The 18169-nt window shown below is 44.7% G+C and overlaps 1 protein-coding gene across 3 annotated transcripts in view; it reads right to left on the reverse strand.

Annotated features, from left to right (window-relative positions):
- The window catches only part of LOC110530144 (calsyntenin-2), a 276314-nt gene that overhangs the window by 60613 nt on the left and 197532 nt on the right, over positions 1 to 18169 (reverse strand). For 2 of the 3 annotated variants that reach the window (XM_021612991.2, XM_021612992.2), the window contains exons 3-5: positions 15630 to 15825; positions 13680 to 13888; positions 3444 to 3593 (exon numbers count right to left, since the gene is read on the reverse strand). In XM_021612991.2, the coding sequence (XP_021468666.2) occupies positions 3444 to 3593; positions 13680 to 13888; positions 15630 to 15825 (555 nt within the window). Of the gene's footprint in view, positions 1 to 3443; positions 3594 to 13679; positions 13889 to 15629; positions 15826 to 17465; positions 17617 to 18169 lie in introns of those variants that run through there. The other variant, XM_036985700.1, reaches the window with a different exon arrangement.

Raw genomic sequence — 18169 nt, forward strand, 5'->3', positions numbered from 1 at the left:
AGAGAGATGGAGAGAACGGAACAGAGAGGGCGAGAGAAAGGTAGATGTAGTAAGAGAGAAAGGATGAGAGAACGGAACAGAGAGGGCAAGAGAAAGGTAGATGTAGTAAGAGAGAAAGGATGAGAGAGATGGAGAGAACGGAACAGAGAGGGCGAGAGAAAGGTAGATGTAGTAAGAGAGAAAGGATGAGAGAGATGGAGAGAACGGAACAGAGGGCGAAAGAAAGGTAGATGTAGTAAGAGAGAAAGGATGAGAGAGATGGAGAGAACGGAACAGAGAGGGCGAGAGAAAGGTAGATGTAGTAAGAGAGAAAGGATGAGAGAACGGAACAGAGAGGGCAAGAGAAAGGTAGATGTAGTAAGAGAGAAAGGATGAGAGAGATGGAGAGAACGGAACAGAGAGGGCGAGAGAAAGGTAGATGTAGTAAGAGAGAAAGGATGAGAGAGATGGAGAGAACGGAACAGAGGGCGAAAGAAAGGTAGATGTAGTAAGAGAGAAAGGATGAGAGAGATGGAGAGAACGGAACAGAGAGGGCGAGAGAAAGGTAGATGTATTAAGAGAGAAAGGATGAGAGAGATGGCGGAAAACGGAGAGCGCAAGAGGCAAATTAGAAACTCAAGGAACCTGACAGCTCCAGTGCAGGAAGGCCTCACCTCCCCTCGGCTTCGTCTGTCATCTTTGTCACCCGTTTTACATTTCGATTAACCTCCATATGTATCTGTGGTCCGCACCAGGCCTTCTTTATAGTCTAAGGGGCAGTTATAGTCATTTTATTGCTGTGTTTAGAGCGGAGAGTTGACAGCTGTCGAGTCTATTCCGTCATATATTCTAGGCCAAACACTCAGAGAGACAAATGACATGCCCAGGGAGAGGCAGACAGAGAAATGACATGCCCAGGGAGAGGCAGACAGAGAAATGACATGCCCAGGGAGAGCCAGACAGAGAAATGACATGCCCAGGGAGAGCCAGACAGAGAAAGGATGTTGTTAGAAGGCTAGCACAGAAAAGGTACAGGATTTCACCTGTGATTTTAATTAAGAGTTATACTCATGTTGTATACTGAACAAAACTATAAACGCCACATGCAGCAATTTCAAAGATTCTACCGAATTACAGTTCATAGAAGGAAATCAGTCGATTGAAACAAATAAATGAGGCTTTAATTTATGGATTTCACTGGGCAATGGGCACAGCCATTTGGGAACCAGGCCCACGCACGGGGGAGCCAGGCCCAATCAATTAAAATTAGTTTTTTTCCCCACAAAAGGGCTTAATAACTGACAGGAATATCCCCCCCCCCCCCCCCCCCCCCCCCCTCACACACACGCATCCCTCAGATGATCCCGCAGGTGAAGAAACCGGATGTGGAGGTCCTGGGCTGACGTGGACTGCAGTTGTGAGGTCGGTTGGACAAACTGCCAAAATGTCTAAAATGGCGTTTTAGGCGATGTATGGTAGAGAAATAAACATTCAATTCTCTGGCAACAGCTGTGTTGGACATTCCTGCAGTCAGCATGAGAATTGCACGCTCCCTCAAAACTTGAGACATTGTGTTGTGTGACAAAACTGCACATTTTAGAGGGGCCTTTTATTGTCCCCAGCACAAGGTGCACCTGTGTAATGATCATGCTGTTTAATCAGCTTCTTGACATGCCACACCTGTCAGGTGGATGAATTATCTTGGCAAAGGAGAAATGCTCACTAAAAGGGATGTAAACAAATTTGTACACAACATTTTAGGGAGAAATAAGCTTTTTGTGCATAGGGAAAATGTATTTCAGCACATGAAACACGGGACCAACACTTTACATGTTGTGTTTATATTTTTGTTCAGTATAGTTTTCTCTTTTGGAGGACAATACAATTATCTATATGTCTGTCCGTCCGTCCGTCTATCTATCTAACCTGGTAATGAACATATACTGTGTTGGTGTTGTCTTGAAGACCATAGAAATCTTGCATGCACGATTTCAAATAGAGCTATAATTTCAATAGACTTTCTATTCAATTACACAAGGCTTTTCTATTCAATTACACAAGGCTTTTCTGTTCAATGACACAAATCATACTCCAACACATTTCATTATCAGGTCAAATAAATTACTTGATGGAATATATAGTCATGTAAGTCATGGGCATAATATGTTAACGCCTTATTACATCTTGTATTTATGATTATATATGCCAAGATGAATGGCTACTAGCCTATGTGGGATTATGGCTGGAATTATTACACATTACGGCCCATTATGCAACATTTATGAGCTTCTTGTGAGCATAACGTGTTCATGTTTCTTATTGGTCTGAAGGGTACGACCAATGTCTCTCTTAAAACAAAAAGATTGTGGGATTGCCACACTTTTCTGTACAGTACTTTGCAGCTGTATGTACCGTCTGTTGCCATGACTTTGAGGACTATTAGATATAGCTCTATTTGAGGGTGACATTTACAGTGAGTGTCTCATGGAGAGCTGCCCTTTAGTATCAAGCTACCCCCCTTCATTCAGGTAATGGAAAAACTCTGGCCCCATTTCAAGCTACATTTCCAGCAAGAGGAATCACACACTGTCTTTAAATCTAAAAATCCTTAATTGGTGTAACTGCCACGTCCGTTTGGGATATTACAACAACAAACTGCAAACAACTAACAGTCCCCCCCCCCCCCCCCCCCCCCCTCAGACATCAATGCACACGTGACAGAACAACAGAATATGTACTGTTTAAAAAAATACATTAATTAACCACACTGCCTGACGCTCCTCAACCTTCGTTTCATCAACAATACCAAAACAATAACAAAGGCGCTGGGGAGAACTTTGCCAATGCGGACTCAACCTTTAAGGAAAGGAGAGATTTCTTGTAATTAGATGAAGGCGTCTTCCCAGCCTTTCTTCTCGTGAAGTGGCCTAATGACGTCTTTGACAGGGAAGCAGTGGGGGACCCTGTCCGCTTGTGAAGGCTTTTACTGTGTGACTGCTACAGTGGTACGAGACAAGATCCAGTCAAGTTCCACCGGCTTTCCTTAAACAATGTTTTCTTCCCTCTTGGGGCTTTATTCTAAAACGGGATATGCTGTATTCCCCTCTTCCCTTCTCCACAGGGGCCCCTGACCTGGATTGCTTGGGTAAACAGAATCGAGGAGGACTGTACAATCCAGAGCAAGGAGTGTGATAGGGATGATGAGAGCTCCTCTTTCTCAGAGGGAGAAAAGAACAGTGCAAGGCGAAACGCAGAGACACTGATAGTGCTGCAAACAAGTACCCTGAGTCATGCTGGCGGCCATTTTGTGAGGAGTAAACTGATTTCTGCTACAGTGTGGTAGCCTCTAACTTTGGGGAAGCCAAACTACTTATTGAATGCTTAGCAACCTGTTAGTAACTTTTGCGATCTGCAACTTAGATCTTTGCAGTGTGAACAGAGTCTTCCTCTGTGATGCCACTGACCTTGCCAGCCAGGTTTGCAGACGGGCTTGACATCGATGTGCACCGCCACACTCTCCGTCGCCCTCTTTTGGCCGCAGTCGAAGGCGGTCACCATGATCTTGTAGCGCAGCTGCTTGTCGTAGCTCAGTCGCTCCGTGTTTCTGATGTTGCCTAATGAGGGAGAGGAGAAATTAAGGTTAAAAAAACAAACATCACGAGCGTGAGGGATGCACTCAAGACAATTCAACTCACTGCTATCGTCTGTAAATCAATTCAGTTAATGTAATGTTCATCGATTTCAGTGAGTTGCTCTCCTATCCAAATGAATATCCTCATCACACTCTAACATCTAAGTGTGTTAGCCTTTATTTTCCCACCTTCCCTAAACTGAGGATATTTTGCTCAACTAGCTGGCAACCTCTACAGCCAGTTTGGTTGTCTGAGAGTATGTCAGTGTCTGGATCATAGAGATAGAGCACTAGAGAGGAACTATGGTTCGAGGTCCTATGACATCAGCCTCTCTATAGTTGTATCTCTATGGTCCTGATGCTGATGCTGATGCTGGTTGGCATTTCTTAAAGAATCTTGCCCTGGAGGCAGCTCTGCAGCTGTCAAGGAGAGGAGAGGAGGTCAGGAGCGGTGTGAGCCCTCCAACCTGGACAGCTCCACTCCCAGATGGACCCTATGAAGATGATGTACCCTCAAAAAGGAGGACATCTCAGTCTCTCACTTACTACTGTGAATCTGGGTCGGAGAGTTAGTGGAGTGGTACGTTGTTAGTGCTGATTGTGGAGATTAATGCCATGCAGTGAATCAAAAGGACGCCTTTATTCAGATGTAGTTCCATACAAGCAATCAGAGCGCTAAGGGTTTTGATGAAGACTGCAATAGCTGTGGTGGTTGCACTGGTCTCTACGGGCTGAACCCCAACTGAAGATGAGCAGGCATAACTCATTATTTTGCGGGAAATCTCCCATTGACAACAATGCACGATTAAGGCAAACAAATTGAGTTGTGTGGATTCTACCCTAAATGACACCTTAGGGAGAGCTCAATCAATCAAATGTATTTATAAAGCCCTTTTTACATCAGCAATCACAAAATGCTCATACAGAAACCCATCCTAAAATGCCAAATAGCAAACAACGCAGATGTTAGAAGCACAGTGGCTAGGAAAAACTCCCTCGGAAAACCTAGAGAGGAAACAGGCTCTGAGGGGTGGCATTGTTTGTCTTTGATTAAATGCGATACATTTACTGTAGCTGTGATACATCTCACACCATGATAGAACATAACCCAGCTAGGGTAAGTTACAAATGAGACATCACCAGTGACAGCTAGCAGGCCTCAGTCCCCGAGTCCCCACTTACATGATGGAGCTCCAATCCCAGCCTCATCTCCCATTGCAACACAATCTCACACTCAATTCGTGTAAATACAGTGCCTGGCAAAAGTATTCACCCCCTTTGGCGTTTTTTCTATTTTGTTTCATTACAACCTGTAAATTAAATTGATTTTTATTTTGATTTGATGTAATGGACATTCATAAAATAGTCCAAATGACTTGTTAAATTTTTTTTTTTACATAAAGGAAAAGTGGTACGTGCTTTGCTATGAAGCCCCTAAATAAGACCTGGTGCAACCAATTACCTTCAGAAGTAACATTATTAGTTAAATAAAGTCCACCTGTGTGCAATCTAAGTGTCATATGATCTGTCACATGATCTCAGTATATTTACACCTGTTTTGAAAGGCCCCAGAGTCTGCAACACCACTAAGCAAGGGTCACCACCAAGCAAAAAGCACTATGAAGACCAAGGAGCTCTACAAACAGGTCAGGGACAAAATTGTGGAGAAATACAGATCAGGGTTGGGTTATAAACAAATATCATTCACTTTGAACATCCCACGGAGCACCATTAAATCCATTATAATTTTTTTATGAATGAATATGGCACCACAACAAACCTGCCAAGAGAGGGCCCAACACCTACATCACCCCGAGAGCACCATCCCCACAGTGAAGCATAGTGGTGGCAGCGTCATGCTGTGGGGATGTTTTTCATCAGCAGGGACTGGGAAACTGGTCAGAATTGAAGGAATGATGGATGGCGCTAAATACAGGAAAATTCTTAAGGAAAACCTGTTTCAGTCTTCCAGAGATTTGAGACTGGGACAGAGGTTCACCTTCCAGCAGGACGATGGCCCTAAGCATACTGCTAAAAAGCAACACTCGAGTGGTTTAAGGGGAAACATTTAAATGTCTTGGAATGGCCTAGTCAAAGCCCAGACCTCACCACAGATTCTCAATTGGATTATGACTTAAAGATTGCTGTACACCAGCGGAACCCATCCAACTTGAAGGAGCTGGAGCAGTTTTGCCTTGAAGAATGGTCAAAAATCCCAGTGGCTAGATGTGCCAAGCTTACAGAGACATACCCCAAGAGGCTTGCAGCTTTAATTGCTGCAAAAGGTGGTTGTACAAAGTATTGACCTTCGGGTGGGGGGTGAGTAGTTATGCACGCTCAAGTTTTCTGTTTTTCTTGTCTTATTTCTTGTTTGTTTCACAATAAAAAATATTTTGCATCTTAAAAGTGGTAGGTATGTTGTGTAAATCAAATGATACAAACCCCCGCAAAATCAACTTTCATTCCAGTTTGTAAGGCAACAAAATAGGAAGAATGCCAAGGGGGTGAGATACTTTCGCATGCCACTGTATGTACAAAAAGTATCTCAGCAGATTTTGTGTGTTTTTGTGTGGCTTAATTAATGTGAAAAGACATACATTTTTGTGCAACTCCATTCATAGGAAAACACATTTTTGGGGGGCAAACTTCGGAACAATCTTTTGAAAGTTATTAGAGCAATGCATGATGGGCAATGGTGTTCAACATTGCCTTTTTTATTAAAAAATTAAAACATTTGTTAACAACCCAATATTGTTAATTAACCAGGTTGTCACCGAAATAATTCTAATAAAATAGTAGTCTTATGTTTAAAAAAAATGTATTATTAATTCCAAACCTGTTTTCTTTGTTTGTTTTCAATTATTAATTTGGGATACTGGTGCACTTGCAGTCAGAAAGGCCATCTTGTCGTGTAGGCAACAGTAGGCCCACACCATTTTCATAACGCATTTCATATTTTGTGGAGCCTACATTACACAATTTCCTTCATAATGCATTTAATACAAGGCTTCACTTTTTCCAGAATACACACACACGCACACAAACACTTACACACTCTCACTTTGTTTGTACTCATGTTATAGTCAACTCTTGGCATTTTGTATGAATTCTTTTTTTATCAAATATTTGTATCTAGTTGACATGTATTCATGATCTTTAACTGGCTAAGTGTTTGTATGTTTCAGTAATGATTAACATGGTTAAATAGTCATACATCTCTGCTTGATTTAGCTTTTGGTGTATTTGGCATTTTTATACATATTCTGTATTTCCAGTGAAGAAAGCAATAATTAATCAACACACTACTGTAAATAAATGGACATTACCTGTTTAAAAAAATAAATTGCTCTCAGTGAATAAATGGTGAGAAGCCATTTGGCTATGGGTTTCACAGCCCAATAATAATGATAGAAGTTATGAGAAGTTATCAGCTGACAAATGGTTTATTTACAACCTATGGTGTATACGGGGTTGGGAACAGTGGCATGGGAAAGTCTGACATTAATTAAATAGCCTAACCCTAAGCTATGTTCAATGTCAGCAGCAATTTCCAGTGAGAAATGGTCAGGGTTTCACAGCCCTATAACAATGATCCAAGTTACAGTACAAGTCAAACGTTTGGACACACCTACTCATTCAAGGGTTTTTCTTTATTTGTACTATTTTATACATTGTAGAATAATAGTGAAGACATCAAAACTAGGAAATAACACATACAGTGGGGCAAAAAAATTATTTAGTCAGCCACCAATTGTGCATGTTCTCCCACTTAAAAAGATGAGAGAGGCCTGTAATTGTCATCATAGGTACACTTCAACTATGACAGACAAAATGAGGGGGGAAAATCCAGAAATCCTGAATTTATTTGCAAATTATGGTGGAAAATAAGTATTTGGTCAATAACAAAAGTTTCTCAATACTTTGTTATATACCCTTTGTTGGCAATGGGAGGAAAATGTCAAGAACTTTGAAAGTTTCATCAAGTGCAATCGCAAAAAGCATTAATCGCTATGATGAAGCTGGCTCTCTCGAGGACCGCCACAGGAAGGGAAGATCCAGAGTTACCAGCCTTCAGAAACCAGCAATTAACTGCACCTCAGATTTCACCCCAAATAAATGCTTGTTGACACATCTCAACATCAACTGTTCAAAGGAGATTGCGTGAATCAGGCCTTCATGGTCGAATTTCTGTAAAGAAACCACTATTAAAGGACACCAATAAGAAGAGACTTGCTTGGGCCAAGAAACACGAGAAATGGACATTAGACCAGTGGAAATCTGTCCTTTGGTCTAATGAGTCCAAATTTGAGATTTTTGGTTCCAACCGCCGTGCCTTTGTGAGACGCAGATTAGGTGAACGGATGATCTCTGCATGTGTGGTTCTCACCATGAAGCATGGAGGAGGAGGAGTGATGGTGTGGGGGTGCTTTGCTGGTGACCACCGTCAGTGATTTACTTAGAATTCAAGGCACACTTCCCCAGCATGGCTACCACAGCATTCTGCAGCAATACGTCATCCCATCAAGTTTGCACTTTGTGGGACTATCATTTGTTTTTCAACAGGACAATGACCCAAACACAGGGAGTGTAAGGGCTATTTGTCCATGAAGGAGAGTGATGGAGTGCTGCATCAGATGACCTGGTCTCCGCAATCACCTGACCTCAACCCAATGGAGATTGTCAGCTTTGTGAACAAGTCCTGCGTTTTTGGTAACGGATGCTAATCTAGTTCCAGACAGTTTGATAGTTACCTTGTTACATGATGTGGAAGATGGCAGACGGAAGGGAGGGTGGTGCGACAGGTGCCGCTTCTCCTACAGATGCTGTTATTTTATCTAAAACATAATGTGTAAGCCAACCCCAGCTAATTAACTCATGCAAAGATTTAAAGGGCAATTATGCATTTGGTCTCCAGTGCATTGCCACGATTGTCAGTTATGTAGCTGCTCTACTGATTGTGTCATCCTAGCAAGGACCCACTGAGACTATCAATCTACTGCCGGAGAATACCAACACCAAACACATTGGTTCACCGTTCCACGGGAGCGGACAGTGCACAGCATACCATAATGTTCTGAATAATGGCCTACGTCTACCTAAGTCTACCTCACTGCCTATTCCACTGAACCGCTTCAGTAGTAAGGAGTAACAAACACAAGTCCAACATTTATCGGAAGCCAGCGATACTCACAGGAGTGGAAAGCAGTGGATGGCCTCGTCCACTGATCGTCGCCACTGCGGAAGTGGTCGTGATCTGATTTGCCGAAGGGAGGGCAGGGGATGGCCTTGTAGGCATCCAGGAAGAGGGAATAGCAGTGGTCGAGTGTTTTCCCAGCGCTAGTACTACAGTCAATGTGTTGGCAGAACTTCGGTAGCATTTTCATAAAATTTGCTTTGTTAAAATCCCCAGCTGCAATAAATGTGGCCTCAAGATATGTGGTTTCCTGAGTAGTGTAGTTCCTTAAGGGCCATCGTGGTATCGGCTTGAGGGGGAATATACACGGCTGTGACTATAACCGAAGAGAATTCTCTTGGGAGGTAATACGGTCAGCATTTGATTATGAGGTATTCTAGGTCGGGTGAACAAAAGGACTTGAGTGTCTGTACGTTATCACAATCACACCATGAGTGGTTAATCATGAAACATACCACCACCCTTCCTCCCGGAGAGGTATTTATTCCTGTCTGCGCGAATTACTGAGAACCAAGCTGGCTGTATGGACAGGGACAGTATATCCGGAGAGAGCCATGATTCCGTGAAACAGAGTATGTTACAATCCTTGATGGCTCTATGGAAGGAGATCCTCACCCTGAGCTTGTCTACTTTATTGAACATTAGCGAGTAATATATTCGGAAGCGTAGGATGATAAAGTCTACTCCGAATACCTCTTTTCCGCTGGCAGTGAAAAATTCTCAGTCTGAAGCCATTCGATTATGGGTTTCACATCCCTATAATAATGATGTTAATAATAATAATACAAGTTATAGCACCTTAAAAAGGGTTTATTTACAACATCTGGAGTATAACATGTTGGGCAAAGTGGAGAGTAGGAGAGTCTGACATATAACCCCTAACTTGGGTTCAGTCTTCGCCAATGAGAACCAAGAGGGGCCTAGCTTTGTCCTGGGAAAGGCTTCGATTCTAGGCCGTAGGAAATCCTATATCCATCTCATTAGATCGGAACAGGATGTCACACCCTGATCTGTTTCACCTGTCTTTGTGCTTTTCTCCACTCCCCTCCAGGTGTCGCTCATCTTCCCAGTGTATTTATACCTGTGTTCTCTGTTACCAGTTTGTTTTGTTAGTCAAGCCTACCAGCGTTTTTCCCCATGCTCCTGTCTTTTCTAGTTCCTGTTTTCTAGTTTTCCCGGTTTTGACCATTCTGTCTGCCCTGACCCTGAGCCTGCCTGCCGTTCTGTACCTTGTCACACCACCCTGGATTATTGACCTCTGCCTGCCCTGACCCTGAGACTGCCTGCCGTTCTGTACCTTATGGACTCTGATCTGGATTACTGACCTTTGCCTGCCCTTGACCTGTCATTTTGCCTGCCCCCTGTTCTAGTAATAAACTTTTGTTACTTCGACACTGTCTGCATCTGGGTCTTCTCCTGAAACGTGATACAGGACGGATCAACAGTGATTCATATCACTGGTTTGCAACCTAAAAAAATGATAGTTGTGTTTTGCTACATAACACACATGATTGGTCTACACATATGATGTGGATCATTGTCAGGTTATTAGATGTATAAGCTTTAGTAACAAAATAACACCATGGTTATAATAACTCTTTAAACAGGTAGTTTGTAAATGTGTAGAATGTGTTTGTATTGGGTCCACACTGGTAAGTTAAATTGTGTAAATTAGACAATAGCAGAGGATTGGTAACAGGCAGCAGCAGGAGAGGCAGCAGCAGCAGCAGGAGAGGCAGCAATATTTAGAGAAATGGACTTGGGAGGAAATCCTAGATGGGAGAAGACCCTGGGCACATCCAGGGGAATATCGCCGCCCTAAGGCAGAGCTGGAGGCGGCGAAGGCGGAGAGGCGCTGGTATGAGGAGGCAGCACGGCGGCGCGGATGGAAGCCCGAGAGTCAGCCCCAAAAAATGATTGGGGGGTGGGGGACACAAGGAGTGTTCCCCCCCCGCCTGTCCAGAGCTGCTAGAGTCTCCCGCCTGTCCAGAGCTGCTAGAGTCTCCCGCCTGTCCAGAGCTGCTAGAGTCTCCCGTCTGTCCAGAGCTGCTAGAGTCTCCCGTCTGTCCAGAGTTGCTAGAGTCTCCCGTCTGTCCAGAGCTGCTAGAGTCTCCCATCTGTCCTTAGCCGCCAGTCTGCAAGGAGCCGCCAGAGCCGGCAGTCTGCCAGGAGCCGCCAGTCAGCCAGGATCCGCCAGAGCCGCCAGTCAGCCAGGATCCGCCAGAGCCGCCAGTCAGCCAGGATCCGCCAGAGCCGCCAGTCAGCCAGGATCCGCCAGTCAGCCAGGATCCGCCAGAGCCGCCAGTCAGCCAGGATCCGCCAGAGCCGCCAGAGCCGCCAGTCAGCCAGGATCCGCCAGTCAGCCAGGATCCGCCAGAGCCGCCAGTCAGCCAGGATCCGCCAGAGCCGCCATTCAGCCAGGATCTGCCAGAGCCGTCAGTCAGCCAGGAGCTGCCAGAGCCGTCAACCAGCCAGAGCTACCCCTCAGTCCAGAGCTACCCCTCAGTCCAGAGCTACCCCTCAGTCCAGAGCTACCCCTCAGTCCAGAGCTACCCCTCAGTCCAGAGCTACCTCTCAGTCCAGAGCTATCCCTCAGTCCAGAGCTATCCCTCAGTCCAGAGCTATCCCTCAGTCCAGAGCTATCCCTCAGTCCAGAGCTACCCCTCAGTCCTGAGCTACCCCTCAGTCCTGAGCTACCCCTCAGTCCTGAGCTACCCCTCAGTCCAGAGCTACCCCTCAGTCCTGAGCTACCCCTCAGTCCTGAGCTACCCCTCAGTCCTGAGCTACCCCTCAGTTTTTTTTGCAGGTCTTCTGTTTCCCCACATTTATTGATGAATTAATTTCGCATCATGAAAATGTATCCCTATTCCTCAATCAAATACCTTAATCGATACCGCAAAAAAAATATCAGACAACTGCAGCGTTTTACTCCAGTCTGGCTACCCTCATAAAATCTGACATAGCACCAGCATCCCAAAGTATGAAGCGGGAAAAAAAGCATAGAAAACAGCATTAGCATTAATAAAAAGAAAAAGCGTAAGGCTACTATTGTAAGTATTTCGGTGACAACCTGGTTGATTAACAATATCGGGTTATTTTTTTATATAAATAAATGTGGGACACAAAAAAAGGCAGTGTTGAACACCATTACCCACAATGCACTGCTCCAATAACTTTCAAAAGATTGTTACGAAGTTTTCCCCCCCAAAGTTGTACAAAAATTGTTGTCTTTTCATACGAATTAAGTCACACAAAAATGTGTGTATTTTCACAAGAATTAAGCCACACAAAAACACAAAAATGCAAATACTTGTACATTTTGCGCAAATTGAATGTGAGATTGTGTTGCACCCGTTACTGTCCCCATGTGTAATATTTGAGTGAAATAGGGAACCTGTCAATACGTGTGTCTTTTGACTGCTGGGGAATTTACAGTATGACTACAGTATACATCCGCAACCATGAAAACTAGCATACACTACAGCTCTCTAGGACCCGATTCTCAAGTTCACCATCATTTGTATGTCTAAAGTAGATAAGATTGACTTTCTCTCCAGTACAGAATATAATGGGTTGTTCAGGATCGATGAGGGAGAGAATAAATATTCAGACAAAATTCTGAAAGAGCTGGAACTACAGTACCGCTATCTTTCTTTCTCTACTGTTTGGCTGTTTCTCCTTCTTACTCATTCTACTTCCCTGTCTCTCTTCTTTTCTCTGTTGATTCTTTCTTCTGGCCTCTCACCTTCTCTCTCACACATCCTCTCTCGCTTCCTCTCTCCCTCACTCTATTTCTTTCTGTCTCTCTCCTTTCCTCACTCCCTCCATCTTACTCCCTTTCTCCCTGAGTTGCAGAGGGCTGGCGGGCCTGTTTTATTTAATAACTCACTCAGGCCTCTGATCCACGGTTAATGATGGAGCCAGAAGCCCCCTCGGTACAAAACACACTCTGGCGGCCCCCATGCATCACTCCGCTCAGTTCTAATTGAGCACCACGAGCGCCAGTCGCACTGCAGACAGTGGGAGGGCTATAGGAGGCGAGGCGACTGGCAGCCGCAAAGCTGGAATGGCGGACAGTAACCCATAAAAGTCACAGAGGGGCCTGAGCCGTGCCAGAGGACATCAGAGTTACCAGACAGGGAAGAAGAAAATGAGAGAGAGAGAGAGAAGACAAAAAACAGAGGGGGAAAAGGAAGGGAAGCAGGGAAGGAGAGAGAAAGTGAGGAAGCGAGATAGAAACACAAAAAGAGTGAGAGAGAGACAAAGAGAGAGAGGGAAGAGGGAGGAGAGAGGCTAGCAGAGATGGCAGGCTGTGGAGCGTCTGATGTCATTTTGCCCGTCTGATCCGCGGGCTCCACTCGTCCTTGTGTTCCCGCTGATCACATAAAGCTGGATCCAGTTTCACATCACTCTGTATAACACTGCACTGTGATCAGAAGATGAATGGGGAAGCACTTGGAGAGTCCATGAATACAGCACGCTGACAAATGGTGTGAGAGATGTGCTATGAATATAATTAACCAAGTTCAGTTGGTTGGAGAAGATTCTGGCAACAGCAAATCAAATTTGCGGGTTCAATTCCCGCATGGGCCACGTGTACTGACTGTGAATGGACTGTAAGTCGATGTAGATACGAACTTCTGGTAATGACTGTATTCAAATTATGCCGAACCAATTTGATGGCCTGAGGAACAGTTTGTGTAACCAAGTTGAAGGAATTTACAGGGCCGTTTTCTGAGCTCGGAGATAAAAAATGTGTAGAGAGAGGCAAAGTGCAAAAGTTTGACCTAATGCAAGGTCAGTCAGAGTAGCCTATGCTTGTGTCATTTGACCTGCAGGTTCTGAGGTCAGGGGATGAGGTTAGAGTTCACTGACCATTGCGGTCAATGGCGAAGGGAGTGTCGGAGGTGACGATGTCGTAGTTGCAGATCTGGCTGTACTGCGGGGAACAGTCCTGGTCCCAGGCCTCCACCTGCAGGATGCTGTCGTAGATCTTCCCCTCCGTTACCGCAGCATGGTATACGGCCTCCCGGAACACAGGAGAGAACTCATTCACGTCATCCACCTGGATGTGAACCACCGCCCTGGATAGAGGGAGAGAGGGAGGGGGGAGTGAGTGAGTGAGTGAGTGAGTGAGTGAGTGAGTGAGTGAGTGAGTGAGCGAGTGAGTGAGCGAGAGAGAGAGAGAGCGAAAGGTGTGAGGGAAGGTAATGAGAGAGACCTTTGATGCTCTTTCTTCCAACAATAGGTAATAATGATAACAAAATACTCAAATGACAAACATAAACAACAACACAAACTCATTACCAGCTCAGGGAACATGAGAAAGAGAAACACCAGAGCAAGGGGGCATACAATACGTAAAAGTAAAATCCTTCACTGTTTTTTACTGATAGTTGTGCTGTAAAAAAATGAAGGTAGTGATGCAATGTTTTCGCACCGTAGCCATTGAGAGATATCCTCACCAAATCTAGGTTGGTTCGGGGCCTCTTCCTTTGTACTTTGTTTAAACAACCACAGGGCTGAACATACAGTAAGTCATATTTGAAATATCTCACTATTATTTTTTTTTTAAATCCAGTTTCTCAAACTCTACCTATAATTCTGCTGACAATGACCTTGTGACAAGAAGTGATGTTGCAACATGCCTTCCAAATGAAAGGCATTAACTTAATGACACCTACTTAGAATGTCCTGCAGTGATGCTGCTTAGCTGAGGCACACAGGCGCACGCACACGCACACACACACAGCTTTCACACTCTCCACATACGTTACTGCTACTCTTGTTTATTATCTATCCTGATTGCCTAGTCACTTTTACCCTTACCTCCATGTACATATGACCTCAACTGCACATTGGCTTGTTAAAGGGTACTCCTTGTATGTAGCCTCGTTAGTGTTATTTATTGTGGTACTATTTCTTACTTTTTAACTCTGCATTGTTGGGAAAGGGCTCGTAAAGTAAGCATTTCACGGTGAAGTCTACACCTGTTGTATTCGGCGCACGTGACAAATACACTTTGATCTGGATGAAAATAAAACAGATGCGCACACACTGGTTTTGACAGGTGCCCTATTTCACTTGGGAGACATTAATCAAAGATGACCATCCTGTGAAATCACCCTCTCATCTCTCTCTCTCTCTCTCTCTCTCTCTCTCTGTGCGACAATATCAGCCTTAGTCAGTGCACTAGAGCACAGCCTTCAGTAGCACTTCATCAGAGCAGGGCTATATAAGGCCTTATGTGAGACTGTCTGACTCATAAGGAGCCTTCGGGCCCCAGAGCTAAACATTGAGCAGGTCTCAGCTGTTACGAGGACTACAGAAGGCTGCTATTGCACGGCGGATGTGCTCAGCCACTGTCTGTGATTACAGTACTGAGGATAACTAAAGACTCACATACTGGACGCTTGGTATGTAGAGTTGCACCCCCACCCCACCCTTTTGCCCTCAGAACAGCCTCAATTTGTCGGGGCATGGACTCTACAAGTTGTCGAAAGCGTTCCACCGGGACTCTGGCCCATGTTGTCTCCAATGCTTCCCACAGTTGTGTCAAGTTGTCTGGATGTCCTTCGGGTGGTGGACCATTCTTGATACACACGGGAAACTGTTGAGTGTGAAAAACCCAGCTGCGTTGCAGTTCTTGACACAAACCAGTTTGCTTGTATAACGCAACATTTGTACAAAAATCGATCTCACACAAAAAAAAGATACAGCCAGACACACACACACACACACACACACACCCATTCCCTCCGACACACACACCAACCCCCCATCACACAGACCAACCCCCCTCCCTGACACACACTCCTTCCTTACTTGTGTGACTTCTTCCAGCTGACCCCGTTGGCCCCGGCCCCACAGTCGTAGGCCTGGATGATGAAGGTGTACTCCTTTTGGGTCTCACAGTCCACCAGGCCCTTGGCCCTCAGGACCCCCTCCCCTGACGTCTTGTTGAGGACCACCGCCTCGAACGGGGCCTCCTGCCCGTGGATCATAAACGCACAGATCTCCCCTGCAAGGAAAATGAGGAGGAGGAGAAGGTGGGGAGGAAGTGAGGGGGAGAGAGAGAATTAATAGAGAGATAATGGACATGGTTTGTCACCTCATTTTTCAGAGCTGGAAATGTGTCTCGGCGTGCCGCCACTCTGAACACTGTTATCGAGGACATGTATGTGTTTTTAGAGATGGTGGCAGAATACAGTTGAGCTGCTAAGAGACTGAAAGAGCTTTCTGCGGGTTGTAATCAACCTCAGTGGCATCATGTTGTGCCAGGCCAGACAGGGAGGAAGAAATGCAATTTGTGTTTGCTTGATTTTGCAATATTCCTCTCTCCAGGCCACCTTTCAGAAAAATTACGTTTTTAAGTCTAATGGTCCAATAGGAGAGAGACGCTGGTTTGCTATCTCGGTTTTTAATAGCACAAGTGGTATGACAATCAAATTAAATTGAAGTATGTTTAATTGTCTGCTGGAAATGATGACACAATTAGCTTTTTTTCTCTTTACCTTGTTGAATGAGTCAGATTGCTCAGTCCTCCCGAATGTAAGCACGGCCTTCCTAATGACACAGTGTAGTGTCTTTGCCTTGTAAGGGTCTCTGGTTCAAGCCAGAGGCCCTTAGTGCTAGTGACTATCGCCCACCTTCACTACACTGGTGTCAGAAGTGGGATGGATAACTGGTTTCCTGCAATTGCAAGAATTGTGTGAGTCTTTTTATAGAGTAATGCTGGGAAACACTTTCTTGGTGAATGGGGTGGGGTACGGTAGTGGGGTGGGGTAGGGTAGTGGGGCGGCGGGGTAGGGTAGTGGGGCGGCGGGGTGGGGTAGTGGGGCGGCGGGGTGGGGTAGTGGGGTAGTGGGGCGGCGGGGTAGCCTAGCGGACTAGTAACCGGAAGGTTGCAAGTTCAAACCCCCGAGCTGACATGGTACAAATCTGTCGTTCTAAACAGGCAGTTTAACCCACTGTTCCTAGGCCGTCATTGAAAATAAGAATTTGTTCTTAGCTGACTTGCCTAGTTAAATAAAGGTAAAATAAAAAAAGTCAACCACATCCATTGAAATTACACTTGGGGATCTTGTAAGACATCCAAACATCTTGGTAGGTTCACAAATCCCCCTCCAATATCCTCAACTTTTTTAGAAGTGATGCTACACAGAGTCACAGTTCTGAACACAATGATCTTTGTCAGCATCTCTCGCTGACATAAATTAAATATGGGCCTGGGTGTATATTCAAGAAGAAAATAACTACATATATCCCGCTGACTACACCAACTCAATAATATACATCCTTTTTCACTTTGGCTTTTTTATTGACGTTTCCGATTCTGGAACCAACTCTGTATTTCTGTTCTTTTCAGGGATTTGGGGAAATAGCCTTAGGGAACACACTCGCACCCCCGACCCTGTGACAGCCGATATTACTTCAACCTTAGCAGGGCGTCAGGAACAAAACCTGCCAAGGCCTCGTATGCACAAGCGCCACTGCCAAACTCGGATAAACCAAACTTTCTCTCTGTCTCTCCGCCTCAACTCCCCTGCATTTTTCATCCCTCGCTCTTTGTCTCCGTTTAAATATATATATATTTTTAGAACCCATTCCACCCGCTCAAATCATCACAACTCCATTCGGAATGGTGAAATAACAATTTACCCTTCGCGGTCCATCCGTCCTCGCTGCTGCCTGGGCTTGTAGTTTACATTTCCCCTCTATATTAGGCCCCACAATGCCTTATCGAAATTAAACGACCACCACAATGGGCGCGGAGCGGCAAGGTGCGCGGAGGGAGAAAATAATAATCCAAACACAGCGGGTGGCGTGCGAGGGCAATGATAAGCACAGCGTGGCTCTGAGCATCCAGCGCCTTCCAAATATTCTGTTAGATGGCGAGGGAGGAAAAGGGAGGCGAAGCCAATAGGAAATATGAAAATAACAAACACAATCATACACCACATATAAAATACACAAACATACAGAATACTGGGAATAAAATGCAAACATTTCCATTTAGTAGTAAAGTGTTTTAACACGAGAACCGCATGGCCTTTCAGCCTATAAATACCAGCTAGAGAACGTTGCTGGTTGTCCCCTTTAGTATACGCATCAGATATCAACCTACAAGGTGCAGCAAACACCAACGCTTGATAAATAGTGCATAAACTGTTATAAAATAATTCGTTGCATGAAGAAATATTTGTGAAAATATATCAATAAATGAACAAAGTTATTTGTTCAGATAGAGTCAAGGATATGTTTTGTATAATTCTACATAGTCTTAGCAAAACGTAGGACTAATAGCCTATTTTCGTTTCCCTTACAATAAAAACATTACGGTGTAATCCAATTGATCAACTTTA

This window comes from Oncorhynchus mykiss, chromosome 8, assembly GCF_013265735.2.
Source record: "Oncorhynchus mykiss isolate Arlee chromosome 8, USDA_OmykA_1.1, whole genome shotgun sequence".
Lineage (NCBI taxonomy): Eukaryota > Metazoa > Chordata > Actinopteri > Salmoniformes > Salmonidae > Oncorhynchus > Oncorhynchus mykiss.